Genomic DNA, 15,146 nt, shown 5'->3' with positions numbered 1-15,146 from the left:
CCTCTCCTCTCCTTCATGCATCTTCTATTCTTCTTTTCCCTATTTGCTTTTAAGCTCTTTGTCTCCTCTTCACTCCTCTGTTTTTCTGCCCTCACAATCCTCTCTCCTCTCACCTTGTTCACAGCTCTCTGTTTCCGTGATTATACAGTCTTTCCTTTCATTCATTTCTATTCCTCCACAATCTCTCTCTTTCTCCTGCTTCTTTATTTTACACTAATTTCACAGTTTTATTATCTTATTTTTATTTATCAATGTTGTCATGGCATAAAGGTACCTACCCTCATAGTAGTGATCCTCCACTGTGACAATACGCCCCCTAGTGGCCTTGGCATTGTCAATGATGGTCTTTGCATCCAGGGGCTTGATGGTGAAGGGATCAATCACTCTGATGTTGATTCTCTCTGAAATGACAAGAAAGCCACTCATCAGTTAATCAAAATAGCTGCATAGAATGAAGCCTTCCCGTATGCATAATTTGCATTTTAAAAAGTATAATGTGTGTACTGGTGACTTCTATAGACACTGAAAATACACTGATTGCAGAATATACAGAACTCCACACAATAGAACATCTATTATTAACCTTCAAATAAGCATTCAATTTAGGAAACAATATGAGCTTATTTAACAGGCATCCATCAGTCTTGACAGACAGACAGGAGTTGCACTCTGGATAGTATTTCTACTGCAGCGCCAAGTGTGGCTTGACAGGCCAATGCAGGAGTGTCAATCCCTCCCACACTGTAGGCAGACATAGTGATGTACTATTACTGCCATTGCCATTATTCCCACAACCAGTACAGTACATAAACCTTTATCTTTCACCGCCACAAGCAACTGTCAGAAACATCAGGCAGTGAAAGATGACAATGTAATTCATCAGAAGGGCACACAAGTCCCTGAGTAAACCTGTTCATCTGGACACAGCAGACAGGTGTTTATATGACTACAGGCACTCTGTACCTTTCTTGAGGTGCTCAGCAGCAGTCAAAGCCTCGTGGAGAGTAACACCAGCTCCAATCACAGTCACGTGGTCATCGTTGGTTTTGTAAACAACCTGTTGGGAAGGTCGCATCATATCATCACCATCATCATCATCATCTCATAAACAAATAATTCCTGCTCTCTGAAACACCACCTCTTATTATGACTGTTATATTCTTATTTCATCTCTAGGAATGCACACTATGGGGCAATTTCTCTGTCGCTAGTTTGGAGTTTAACACGGTTTTAAACTCCAACTCCCAATTCCAACTCCAGTTTAAAACCGTGTTAAACTCCAAACTAGCGACAAAAGCAATTGCCCCTATATGTCTACTAGAAGAGTAGAAGATCACCAGTATGACCAGTAATTTGGTTTCAGCTAGTCTAGTCTAGATATCAGCAGCACCAGCAATACCTTTGCCTGTCCAACATGGAAGTCCTCGTTGTTGTTGTAAAGGATGGCGTGCTCTGGGCGACTGGTTCGGATAAAGCACACACCCTGCAACAGACGATAACAAGTGTTACTGCATGCAAAGACCTTCTCACTCAATAGTTCATAGGCAAACTACAGAACAGTGAAAATGATAAACCATAATAATACAAAACAAAGCGTCTTCATACATAATCATAGTATATAAATACAGTTTAAAGCTGTTCTATAGCCCACATGATATACTGTATAGAGAAAATAGATGGATGGAAAATAGATGGGTCCAAAACTATGGATACCTTTGTGTTGGCAGCCAACTCCACAGCTTTCTCAGTGGACACACCATCACTGGGGTAGAATACTGTTGCCGTGGGGATAGCGCGGAACATGGACAGGTCCTCCAGGCCCATTTGAGAAGGTCCATCCTCCCCTATGGAGATCAGCATCCATGCACACAGACAGGCACACACACACACACACACACACAAACACACGTCACACACACATACAACTGTCAAAGAGAGCAGTGCTTTTTCGGAAGCTTCTGGAAACTTGACTAAAAGTGCAGGCTGGCAAACTCGCATGCGTTGAGGCGAGAGGGCATGCAATGTACCTGAGGAGACTAAAGGGAGGCTGGGCCCCTTCAACCAACTTCCACCATAATACAGAGCGAGAGAGGGAGGGTAGGAGGGAGAGAGCGACAGAGAGCTGCAATTTGCAGCGTGGGAGAAATGACTTGGGGGGGAAAATGTGAAGAAACGGAAAAAAATCAACGTTCAGGATTTCAGGAGAACTTAAAATCACAGAGGCACAACAATGGTGTTTCACTGGGAGTGTCTGCATCGAGCCCACAGAGAGAAACTTCAGCAGGACTGAATCCCATCAGTAAACAATGTCTTTGAACACTGATATGACAATCAGTGTGTCATATCCAACCAAACCTGCAGTCGTTTAGAATGGGTAACTCGTCCATTGCTTTGTCCACTGAATCAGACTGAACTGAGTGGTCTGCTGAAGTTTCTTACTGTGAGCTCGATCAGTTGGAACAGGACAGTGTCTCCAAAAAACAACTTTTATTCTCAGGTAGGGAGTCAATCCGAAAGACAGAACAGGCTGTTTTAAGACCCCGGGCAGAGGTGAGAGGTCAAGTGGAGCACAGTGGCAGACTGACCGATGGAGACACCGCAGTGGGAGCCGCAGAGGTTGATGTTGCTCTCGGAGATGGCGGCCATGCGGAGCTGGTCGTAGGCGCGGCTGAAGAAGGTGGCGAAGGTGGAGGCGAAGACCACATTCCTGTCGCGGGTGGCACAGCCCACTGCCACGCTCACCTGGACAAGACCAAAGGAGAAGAGGGGCAGGGAAGAGGTCCTCTTAGGTTAGCTGAAGATAGGTTGGGTCACTTACACTCCGGTAATGTAGTGAAAATAGTTGCCATACTTCGGAAGAGTTCATATTCGTATTTCATATTAGTGAACCTGTCTCTGGTCTAGACTCAGTTTAGTAGGACACAGATGGTAACGGTTTCTTAAATAGTTATAGGCTGGGACATACTGTATGGCAGCCAATCACATGTGCTTTACACCAATACTAGACACACAGTTCAAACGCTATTGTACTTAATTCTCCATTCTTCTAGAGGCCAATGTATTCCACAGTAGCTTCACCTCAGTTTAGCATGGGCATACTACAGCATGAGCAAACCTTTTCTTGTTAAGCTGGTATTTCATGAAAGAGAGAGCTTTAATTTCCTGTTTCTTGCCAAAGAAAAACGGCCCCATTCCTCCCCTCGGGGCAAGGATGCAGAGTAAAAAATGAGGTGTGTGTGTGTGTGTGTGTGTGTGTGTGTGTGTGTGTGTGTGTGTGTGTGTGTGTGGGTGGGTGTGTGTGAAATGGAAAAACACCACACAGATCAGATCCAGCACATCTGCCTGACACCAACAGTAAAGGCTGCAGCTTTACTTCACACAGGGCCATCACAAGCTCAGATTCATCTGAACTATTATTGGAAACATCTGTGGGAGTAGATTACGGAAAATTTCATGCTGTATGAACCCATGAATTTATCTGTTTAGCATCTCTAGATGTCTGTGATTAACTTGCTGAAAATATTCACTGGGATGTGGAAGTACACATTCATGTTTGCCACAGAAAGCATGCTCAAATGAGCTCAAATAAGCTCAAATAATTGTGTATTTGTATAAATGCACTGACTGGGATATGATGACAAAATACACAGTGCTTTTGCACTGAAATGAGACCAATCATGCAATCAAACATGAACACACAGTCTCTTAATATTTAATGGAAGAGGCAGAGCATAACGGCTATTGTTTTAGAAAATTATGTTTGACCTATATTTCCCCTTTTTCCTGTTGATGGGATGGAGAGATGCTTGAATTGAATCTATTAGTCGATAACTTTAATGAAGTCTACTGAATTTCATTATTATGGACATAATGATGATTGCACAAACAGTACACAAGGTAAGGTGAAAGAAAGGAACAGAAGAAAAGGATAGAAGACAAGAGATAAGAGGGAAGAGAGAAGAAGAGAAGGTGGAGTTGAGTGAGTGGATTTAAGGGGGCTTCCTCAGATGTAGCATCCACATCTGGGCACATGTGTCCCACACACATCTTTTTGATAGGTATAGATCTACTGTATGTCATACACAGTGTGTACATCAAATGAAAGGCACTGGCTTTGACCATTTAAATCATCATCATCATCATCATCATTAAATCATCATGTAATGAGAAAAGGGTGTGAGTCATACCATGTTCTGCTCAGCAATGTAACACTCCACATAGCGGTTGGGGTGCTCGTTCTTGAAGATCTCAGCGAAGGTGGAGTTCTTGGTGTCTCCATCAAGGGCAATGACACGCTCATTGTAGCGTCCAAGCTTAGCCAGGGCCATCCCATAGGCCTTCCGTGTGGCTATCTGCATGCAAGCACAAACCAGACATTCCATCAATTAACAATCCATTCCAGCTAGCTAGAGTATAGTAGGAGTTCATTTAAAAAAAAAAAAGATATCTTCATGTTTACAAAAATTCAAAAACCATGTCGTCTACTGTACATTTGAGGTAATATCAATAAAACTGCATTTGGATTGATTTGATTAAGTCTACTCTAAAACAATTAAGTTTACATCTAATCAAAACAACCAACAACCAAAACAAACAATTTAAAAACACCATTTGCGAAAATTCATATACACTGAGCTTATCAGACTCCTTTCACTTGCTATACTGTATGCCTCAGCTGTGTGCACCAGCTGTCCTCCCTGAGTAAGGAGTGGGGTGGGTTATCCCTCTTCAGCTTGCGGCCCTATTCTGACCTCTGACCCCTGAGCCCGCAGGTCTGTACCTTCTCCCCAGGTTTGTAGCTGGGGGCGCTGGGCATCCTGACGTTGCGCAGGCTGACAGGCGGGGTGTCCTCTGAGGGCATGGCTGGGTACAGGCGCTTGCTGGTGTTGAGAATGCGGCTCTGCAGGTCCTTGACGACGCCGTCGGCCATGTCCTTGGGCAGCGGCTTGCCATGCCAACCCATCTTATCCTCCGCCACTGAATGGGTGGGGAGGGGGGGGGGGGGGGGGGCAAACACGTTACTCAAATGCATGCATGCATGTGCTGACATTAGGGATATCATTTGCATGCGGAGATGTACTCACTCACACCCACACACATTCATTCAGAGGGGTGCACGCAAGCACTATCACACACACTTCACTTCACACATTCACACACCGAGTAGTACTACACATGTGCATACTCACACATCAATGCACGTGGGCTCACACCATTACTGGTACAGTCACACACACACATACACACACACACACACACACACACGCACACACATACACTCACACACACATGGCAACACAACTCATACGCTTCCCCAGAGATGTACGCACATACCCAAATTAAGCACAGAGGCACACATACACACATGCACTCTTGACCCATCAAAGCCTCCACACTTCAGACAATGCCTACGATAACAGGTCAGCGATTGTGTCAGGAGCCCTGCACTTCTAAGCAAACAGCAGATAAAGAGAGGGCAAAGGTCAGGCCTGACCCCCACATTCTGCAGGATGAGCGAGACGCTGTCCCTAAAGCGCTGAGGCGCTAGGACCAAAGCCAGCAGATCCCTGCCTGATCCTACAGAGAGCCCCCTCTTTGTTCGCTCCACACAAAGCTAGAATGCCTTGCACACATGTGTGAAGACGGCACCAGGAGGCGTATACTATAGCTCAATGAAAGTCTAGCTACTGGTCCACTGCATTGTAGACACTACACATGCATTTCAACACTAGTTTGAAGCATGTACGTTCATTCAGGATATCCTAATAGCCAGAGTATATACTAAGCAAATGAGCTCAACAACATTGCATCCGTGTGGAACATTTAAGGAAGAGCTTGGCGTGTCTACCTGGGATGCCCTTGCCCTTGATGGTCTTGGCGATGATGGCAGTGGGCTGGTGGCGTGGCTGGGACAGCGCCTTGCACAGCTCCTCCACACTGTGTCCGTCCACTATGATGGCGTTCCAGCTGCACACACACACACACACACACACACACACACACACACACACACACACACAAAACACAAAAGAGTTGGCAACTGATTAAGGGAGGTGTATAAATGGACACTATATATTTGTTTCTATTTCCTCTCTTTCTCTCCACCTCCATGTCCAACAAGAGGATAATTCTAGCATTTAGCATTGCTGTAACTGTCATATTACAATGGCATTATACACCATGGGCACTTCCCTCCTTCTTTACTGCAAGACTAATTTAATCTTCATTTAGAATAGAAATGCAATACACACACACCACACACACGCACACACACACACACACACACTCACCCAAATGCTTCACAGCGTTTCTGGTACTTTTCCATGTGGTGTTGAAGGGGAGCGGGGTCGCTCTGTCCCAGCCGATTGATGTCCAAGATGGCCACCAGGTTGTCCAGCTGGTAGTAGGAGGCAAAGGCCATGGCCTCCCACACTGCCCCCTCCGACATCTCTCCATCTCCCAGAAGACAGTACACACGGTAGCTGGACACCACAGCAAGGCATGTTAGAGAGGCACTGTGCATGCACTTCACAATCAGTGGTCATTAGGATTATTAGTGATTATTATTAATCACACTGTTAGTTGGTTTGCACTTTTTGAGTATGGAAGCATAATTCAGAGGTGGGTAACCCAGCTTCAACAAGTAAAAGTTCTACCACATACAGTATTTGTTCCAACCATTAACTAAAGCAGCTAGAGTTGCCCACCTCTGAGTATACTGTGAATGAAAAATAAAACATATGAAGGAAAGGACTATCTCTTTGTTGTTGTGAGTTCTGTGTTAATCTCAATATATCGTAAAACAACCCATCCCTAAACCCACGGTCAACATTCATGATTATTAATGTGTTTCCTCGGCAGAAAGTTAGCACTGCAGCACACACACAAATATGTAAATATAAACATACAGTACATAGATATGTGTGTACTGTCTCCATATCTGTCCATCGCAATCAATGTCTCATTCATCCTTCTTTCTCTCTCTCCCACACACTCACTCATACACATACACACCTCATGTTCTCTCTCTCTCTCTCTCTACCACATGCACACACACACACATGCGCGCACACACACACAGACACGCGTGCACACGCACGCACGCATGCATACACACACACACACACACTCGAATACACACACTCAAACACACCCACACACACTCTCTCTCTCTGTCTCTCATTCACCCCCACTCACACAGACACACACATTCTCACACACCTCCTCAGGAGTAACACGGCCTGACAGCTTTCCAGTCAAATAGGCACGTTTGTATTAAAGTGCAAAGATTGGCAGAGACATGGCGCATTATTGCATGCATTCCAGCTCAGCCCCAGGAAGAATAGCATTCCAGGGAGAGTGATCTGAGATTTGTGAGCCTAAAGACACCTGGTCCCCCTCCAGATTAACATCTTCATACCCAATCACACTGGCCTGAGGAGACGCACCATATAGAGCTGTACATACCCACACCCACACCCACACCCACAACCAAACACACACACCACACGTACTCTCTGTCTCATACACACACACACACACACACACACTTTCATTCAAGTCCATACACCCACCAACTGACTTACACACCCTTTCATACTCACTTATTATGCAAGTAACCCCTGCGATTTGATTTATTACTGTAAATCACAAAATGCTTGAATTATTTCAATTATGCACTTAAAAGTGACATAAGATCACTGTGCAATGGCACAATTTTGATACTCTGAACCTTGGGAATTGAAACCAGTTATAACTTTCTGATGATGATACCAACTATCATTCCATCCTGTTATACTAAATAACCAACCCATACCTGATGATTATACAAATTCTTTTCAAGTATTCATTGGATTTCCTTGTTATTTTCTTGACTTCCATGACTGTTTTATTCTTATGTGACATGGATAAAGTGTGTGAAAACAGGCCGTAAGGTCATGGTATATGTTCTGATCTTAAAAACAACATAGAAGATTGGAGTAAAACTCAGCACATTCTTCAGGATTAGCATGGTGTGTGTGTGTGTGTGTGTGTGTGTGTGTGTGTGTGTGTGTGTGTGTGTGTGTGTGTGTGTGTGTGTGTGTGTGTGTGTGTGTGATGGAGATGGAGATTGCTGAGGAGAGAGAGCAGAGAGGAGGAGATGGAGAGGGGGATGACTCTACACACCAGAGAGCTGCGCAGTCTCCCACAGTAGCTGGGAGGACACTGACCTATTCCTACTTCATCACACTGGTTTGTCAGGCATTTTTGAATCATTAGTTGGCATTCTGTTCAGGTATACTATGTTCTTTTTCTCAGACACCTGAGGTGACAAGGGTGAGAAACTTACAGTGAAATGTCATATAATGTAATGAGCACACATCAATCTCACAGTTACACCCTGGAGACACATGAAGTGTGAATTACCGCCAAAAAATACAACTAGCTAGCGTAAAACAACCAGGAGCTAAACAGATGCAGCCTGCGGGGAACTGGTAATCTTTTCTGACCGTTCAGGTCTGACTTTAGCTTGACACCAGCACCGTAATCCTTAAATTTACAGAGTGGGTTTAAAACTAATTACGTGAAGGTGCAGCGTGCTTTCGTGATTCATGAAGGGAGACACTAAAGAGCCTAGCTGATCTCTAGCTGGAACACATATTTCACGAGCATCCATTTTTTTTCCTCGATCCTACAGCAGCTTTGGGCGATTTGGTTGGAGGGGGAGGGTTGGGTGCTACGACAGACATGTTGCAGTGTTATATAAGTGTAGGAATGCCATGCAGTGATGCGTGAGCATGCTAGCCACGCTACCGACATGCACACTACACTACTATTTTACACTCCAGCTAAGATTCTCTAGATTCTCAGCTAAGCCTATCTGTACCCAGCCACTGGCAATGAGAGACTCCCGAGCAATGCAAAGAAAGGGTTGCAGAGAGAAAAATGAGAAAGAGAGATAGAAAATGGTGGGAGGGCAGCGAAGTGATAGAAGAAGGGCAACAGAGGGTGCAAAGACATGAGAGGTGACAAAAGCCTATCAGAAGAGACAGCGGAAGTGTGAAAGTGGAGGGGGGCTTGTAGGGGAATGAGAGAGTGGTGAAGGGAAGGAGTGGGGAATGAAGAGAGAGAGAAATTGAAAGAGAAGGAGAGGAGAGAGAGAGAGAAAGAGGGAGAGAGAGAGAAAGAGAGAGAAGGAAGAGAGGAGAGAGAGGGAGGGGCTCTCACATATCTCTCTGCTTATTAGAGCAGAAGAATTGACTGAACACAAAATGCTGCCAGAGCAGCCAAAGCATCATACATAAATTCAGGAGCGGAAAACAGCGCAAAATACTGAAAGAGCAAAAATTCACACAGGACAAAGTTCAGCAATAAAATCGCACATCCCCTCCATTCCATGCCTGGTACACAAGTAGGTAGGAGTGTTTTGATAATAGAAACTGGTGCAGAATTCCACCAGCCTCTGTTCTATTGTGAGATAAAGAGACTTTTCTAGATACACTGGCACGCTCAAAAACAATTTGTGCAACTGTGTGTGTGCGTGTGCGTGTGTGTGTGTGTGTGTGTGTGTGTGTGTGTGTGTGTGTGTGTGTGTGTGTGTGTGTGTGTGTGTGTGTGGGCAGGGGTGCAATTGTGTGTGTGGATGTGAGTATCAGTGAGGTCCAGGGTTTGCAATATGGCTTTTTCCTGGTTTTCCCTCTACAAGATCACCAAGTGCTGTCAAGCAGTATTTGTCCTCTAAGGCAAACTGAAATGTCAAATGTCAGGTAGACTTAACATTTTCACTGAACACAATGGCTGGCCTCATGTCTGTGTGTGTGAGTTCATGTGAGTGCATGTGTGTCTGCATATGCATGAGTTCATATGTAAATGTGTGTCCGCATGTACATGAGTTCATATGTGCATGTGTGTGAGTTCATGTGTGCATGTGTGTTTGCATGTGTGTGCGTTCTTGTGTGCATGTGTGTGAGTTCTTGTGTGCATGCGTGTGCATTCTGTCTGGATCTTCCTCAACATTGAGTGCCTTTAGTGTGTCTACCAATACTCAACTGAAACTCAATGAAATTGCCCCACAATCTGGCTGGCTTTCCTGTATGTGTGTGTGTGTGTGTGTGTGTGTGTGTGTGTGTGTGTGTGTGTGTGTGTGTGTGTGTGTGTGCAACTGTATACATCAAATACAATACATGTCAAAAATACACAGGAGAGATGATAGATTCCTAGTGCTATAGGTAGGGGATTTCAGAGAGTGGCCAATCAACAACTAAGCCTATTTACTGTCAAAAACAAAATCAAAGCAACACAATATATCAGTGTGGGCTGTACACAAGTTGTCCTATAAGACAATGGCATGATTGTATACTGTACATGTAGACCTCTGTGATACTGCACACTTTCAAATTCTCACAGTAATTTGTGTTATCCAGTGTCAAGATGAATATACCAGTTCAGTGGATCAAGCTACAGTATACTGTATGTGGGTGGGCACACATACTGCTTTTCTGTGAGTGATCTTTGATCTATATTTTTTGTCTCTGTTTCTATTCATGAGCGTGTTTACATGCACACTAAAAAACTGATTATTATCGGGTTCTTGTAGTTATCTGGTAATTCAAGTGCTTATGTCAAGAGAATCTGTTATCATTTTATGGAAAAATCATTTTAACACACCTAGGTTTCGGTGAATATTCTAATTTCTTCGAAACATGTATACACCTTAAACGGATAATTCCAGTTACCCTATCATTGCAAGTAATAGTTTTTTTAGGGTGCATGTAAACACGCTCATGTGTCTATGTGTCTGTCTACATGTGTGTGTCGGTGTGTTTGTGAGTCACACCTGGACTTGTCAAAGTATTTGGCAGTGTAGGCCATCCCACAGGCAGCACCCAGGCCCTGACCCAGAGAGCCAGTGGCCACATCCACAAACTGCTGCTTCTGCAAACACACACAATCACAAACAACATCAGCATTTACCGCACACACACACACCCACACACACAAATTAAAACTGACACAGAGAGACGGACAGACAGGTAGTCATGGGCGCGCGCACACACACACACACACACACACACACACACACACACTGACAGAGTGAGACATAGACAGACAAGCTGACATGGACACAGAGAGAGACAGAGAGAGAGAGAGAGAGAGAGAGAGAGAGAGGTACACAAATGATAAAAGACAACAAAACAACTAGATCAGAATTCCCTGATGTCAGCAGCTTGCCCCTCATTTGATACTTTGTACGGTAATGAGTGTAAGAGCGTAGCAACTGGGATAAACTACACGCGTGCAGTGCTCCAGGCAAAGGCAAAAAGGATAACGACTTCAAGTGGACATATTGGAAAGTGGGAACAACATACCATGTGGATTTGTGAAAGAAATGCACGTGCAGTTTAACACAATTTTTTTTTTTTAAATCAACTGTAGTGAAAATATACACATAGCACAAAGAATAGCTCAGATGTGGAATCCGCACACAGGCCTTTCATACATACAAGTGAACTGTGTGAGAGAGAGAGGCCCGGTCTATGTGGAAGTGCATGATAAAAGAATAATTATGTAAGGCAGAGAATAAACGCAAGACAACTGGGAGAATAACACACTCAGTGTGGTCCTGCTGGCTCCAGTGCGTGTGTACAGAGCATGGCTTTACATCACCAGCACAAAGAAGCTAAGAACTGCTTTACTCTGTCACTACACAAAGCATGTCTTTGTGTGTGTGTGTGTGTGTGTGCATGTGTGTGTGTGTGTGTGTGTGTGTGTGTGTGTGTGTGTGTGTGTGTAGTAGGCCATGCTGTGTGTGACAGTATAGTAGGCCTTGCTGAATAAATGAGTGCACATTTATGATGATCTGCACACAATGACAGGTATGCCACTAGAAACATGCTTCAGTGCGCAATAGACTGTCCAGTTAAAGAATGTGTACAGTATACCGGTATTTGCATACAAACAAACGCACACACACACACACACACACACAGCGTGCTACCGTCCAACTTGTAATCCTACTAAGAGGCTAGATTTTGCTGAGCTTTGACTGCTTCGTCAGTTAGTCGGTGGGTCAGGGCGCAAGCAGAGCTATGGGTAATGAAGGGATTTACACTCAAAGGAGTTTACAGGGTAAGACAGCCAAACCTTCACGGGCTATTTTAACTGCCAGGGCTGAAGGGTGTAACTGGGGTAAGCGTGCAGGTCAAGAGATGACAGGGTAAGCCCCATGTGATCTTACCGGCACTGGGTGACCCTCAAGGATGGAGTCAATCTTGCGGAGGTTCAGAAGCTCGCTCTCCTTCAGGTAGCCGGCTTCCGCCCACGCCGCATACAGGATGGGAGCTGCGTGTCCCTTAGAGGCAGCAAGAATGGACACAGAGGTCAACACATGCAAGTGTACACTACACACCCATAGAGAAGCAAATAAAGTACACTCAGACCCTTGCAACACCAATATTATATAGTACATCCAGCGAGCACATATAGGCACACACAAACAATCCACTAATATAACCCCAATAGTAACATTCATATGCCATTGCTTCACACAAATTTACATCTACAATATCTCCCTATGACCTGCCATCTTTCAGTGATGGTGCCTCTTCTGCTAGGGGAGTGCTTCTCTGGTACATTGTGAATACTAAAAACTTAACCAGAAACACATACAATGTCAGCAAAAAGCCATTATATACACTTATGAATCTATAGGTCTATCTGTCAATCCACGGCCTGCCTTGGGGACTGGGGTCAGAATGCAGTTTTGTTGCCATCACAGGTTAGTTTTAATTGGCTGTTCAGAACCCTTTCACATATGACTCATTTTGATGTTTATACTGTCTTACTCTGCTCAGGACACAGGGGACAGCCACCTAAACAGTCGTGCCATTACCACAGTATATTCGGCACCATGACAGTGCCTCCTGTTGGAAAGGAGGACTAAACGGATGCGTAATAAAGCCTGGCTTAGAGCGCAGGGTGATTGTCAGGGTGGTTAACACCAACAGAACAGTACTGTCTCATCCGTCTCTCCTCAAAACTTGTGCAGACGTCCTCGGTCTTACCTTGGACATGATGAAGCGGTCATTGTTGGGGTTCCTGGGATCTTCAGGGCGGTACTTCATGGTGTGGAAAAACAGCACCGACATGATCTCTGCCACACTGCAGCATGATGTCGGGTGTCTGGCAAATAGAATAGAATGCAAGAAGTTGCACATGTGATTATCTCATGTGCTGCAAGCATGCAGTGCAGAAATGAAGTTGGCACAACTTCAAAGAGCCAATTAGACACACACCGCTGTCAAATCAATCAAACATTAAACGCGAAATTAGATCAGTTGTCAGTATATTAATTGATTCTACTGCTCTCCCGTCCGTGCTGAGACTTGCCCTTTTCTTGAAATGTATATTTTTATATGAATGTTATCAACATGCTGAGGTCTAATAACTGACAACTTTTAATGAAAAAGTTTGAGTTAAATCATACCGTTCTACTGTGAGTAAATATTACTATAATACTATACTGTGAGTAAATATTACTATAATTCGTTTCTCTAGAATAGAAGATACCCTTCCACGCGGAGCGTAACAAGCGCACTGCAAACCTGTAGGCTATTGCTTGGAGGCGCGACATCTAATATCAGTAATAGTACGTTGGATTAATTAGCATTGGTAGTACAGGTTAAACAGCACGAACAATTATTCAGTTCAAAATTGGTGAATTCTTCATCTTGATACATCCAGACAGTGTTTTGGGGCGAATCAAGCAAACACGCACACAGAAACGCGTGCTCTGAGACAGAATGCATGCATATAAACTGAATCATACCACAAATGTCTAAATCAGCCCTTAACCTGCAAAGGAATTAAGATCACTGTTCTTATAGGCGATATGAGGATAAACAAGATAACTAGATAAATAAATAAATAAATAAATAGACAATTATTACACCATAAATAAAATGACTAAACAAATAATTACAATATTGACAAGAATAACTATAACAAAACAGTGTTCAAAGAGTGACACGAACAAAATAAAATAAAATCATCAGCCCAGTGTCCGTTCGCTGCGCTTAGTGCCTTGGGATAAGCACTGTCTTAGTACTAGCCTATACAAAACATCAGCTTGCCCGGACCAACAGCTTAAACAGCACATGACTCAGTTGTACACTATTATTTGGCAGAATTTAATAACGGAGTCTAGCACCAATCGGCGAGCAACGTGCAGAGGATTGACAACCTTGAACGGGACAATTGACGCAGGCGCTATGTAGAAGAAACAGATAGGAGCGCGGTCCCTTTTAGACTTTGTTGCGGCGGACTGTTCCATTGCAGAAACTAAAAACCCCACGTCAACCGGCCAACAAACGGACGGTAGCTCCTATTTTCAACTATGTCCATAGAGGCAGAGATACAGAGGCGAAGAGGCAACACTAGAGGAAACATTGCGTGCTGAAAACGAACGGAACATGGTGCACCTGCTCTGACCAAACCGTATGTTGCGGGCGAGCTTGCATCTTACAATGACAAGAACGTCCAAACTGATTAATTAATTACGCCACATTAATGGCAATAAGAACACCGTGTTCCACTATGTAGCCTATTTGTTGAAAGAGAGTTTAATTACATAATCAAGGAATATCCCTCACCTTGTACGTAAAGTGTGGCATATGCATAAAATGAATTATTTAATAAACGTCTAAATAACTCAGTTAGAGAAGCGGATCTGACAGTTGGTCATAATGTGCGTATTTCGCTCTTACCCACTGCCAGCTGCGGTCGTAGCTCTTATAGAGTTGATCCGGAGGCGATTGGCAATGTTGCGCAGCGCCTGCAGAGTCTGCTGGTCGGGTTTATGGTAATCCTCCATGAAGAAGTCCTGTCAAAATGAGCACCTCAAGTGAAAAAGCTACAAAAGATCACCGAAAGCTCGGCTGAGAGACCTGTCACTCAATAAAGTGACTAAATCTAAAAGGAGAAAAAGAGGGAGACAGGGGCGGGTTTGCAATGGGGATGGCTGGCTAACGCTCTGCAAAAGCCTGGCAGAACAGCACACAAGTACAACCACTGCGGAGTGCGTGTGTGTATGTGTGCGCTTTGTGTGTTAACGCACAAAGTACAGTAACGTCCCAGGCATGATAGACGACACAGGGGCGGAGTTCTCG

The 15,146-nt window shown here is 44.2% G+C and overlaps 1 protein-coding gene across 1 annotated transcript in view; it reads right to left on the bottom strand.

Moving 5' to 3' along the window:
- LOC134087878 (transketolase-like) overlaps positions 1-15,064 on the bottom strand; it is an 18,060-nt gene extending 2,996 nt beyond the window's left edge. Inside the window, exons 1-13 of the mRNA XM_062541688.1 lie at positions 14,745-15,064; positions 13,044-13,161; positions 12,218-12,331; positions 10,817-10,914; positions 6,291-6,482; positions 5,849-5,967; positions 4,781-4,977; positions 4,188-4,352; positions 2,586-2,742; positions 1,714-1,844; positions 1,400-1,483; positions 964-1,057; positions 279-401 (exon numbers count right to left, since the gene is read on the bottom strand). Of these exons, the coding sequence (XP_062397672.1) occupies positions 279-401; positions 964-1,057; positions 1,400-1,483; positions 1,714-1,844; positions 2,586-2,742; positions 4,188-4,352; positions 4,781-4,977; positions 5,849-5,967; positions 6,291-6,482; positions 10,817-10,914; positions 12,218-12,331; positions 13,044-13,161; positions 14,745-14,851 (1,699 nt within the window). The 5' untranslated portion in view covers positions 14,852-15,064. The remainder of the gene's footprint in view (positions 1-278; positions 402-963; positions 1,058-1,399; positions 1,484-1,713; positions 1,845-2,585; positions 2,743-4,187; positions 4,353-4,780; positions 4,978-5,848; positions 5,968-6,290; positions 6,483-10,816; positions 10,915-12,217; positions 12,332-13,043; positions 13,162-14,744) is intronic.
- Positions 15,065-15,146: the final 82 nt, after the last annotated feature.

Source organism: Sardina pilchardus, chromosome 7 (genome assembly GCF_963854185.1).
Source record: "Sardina pilchardus chromosome 7, fSarPil1.1, whole genome shotgun sequence".
NCBI classification, from domain to species: Eukaryota; Metazoa; Chordata; class Actinopteri; order Clupeiformes; family Clupeidae; genus Sardina; species Sardina pilchardus.
Note: the sequence above shows the minus strand (reverse complement) of the source record. Positions and strands in the feature narration are given on the sequence as shown.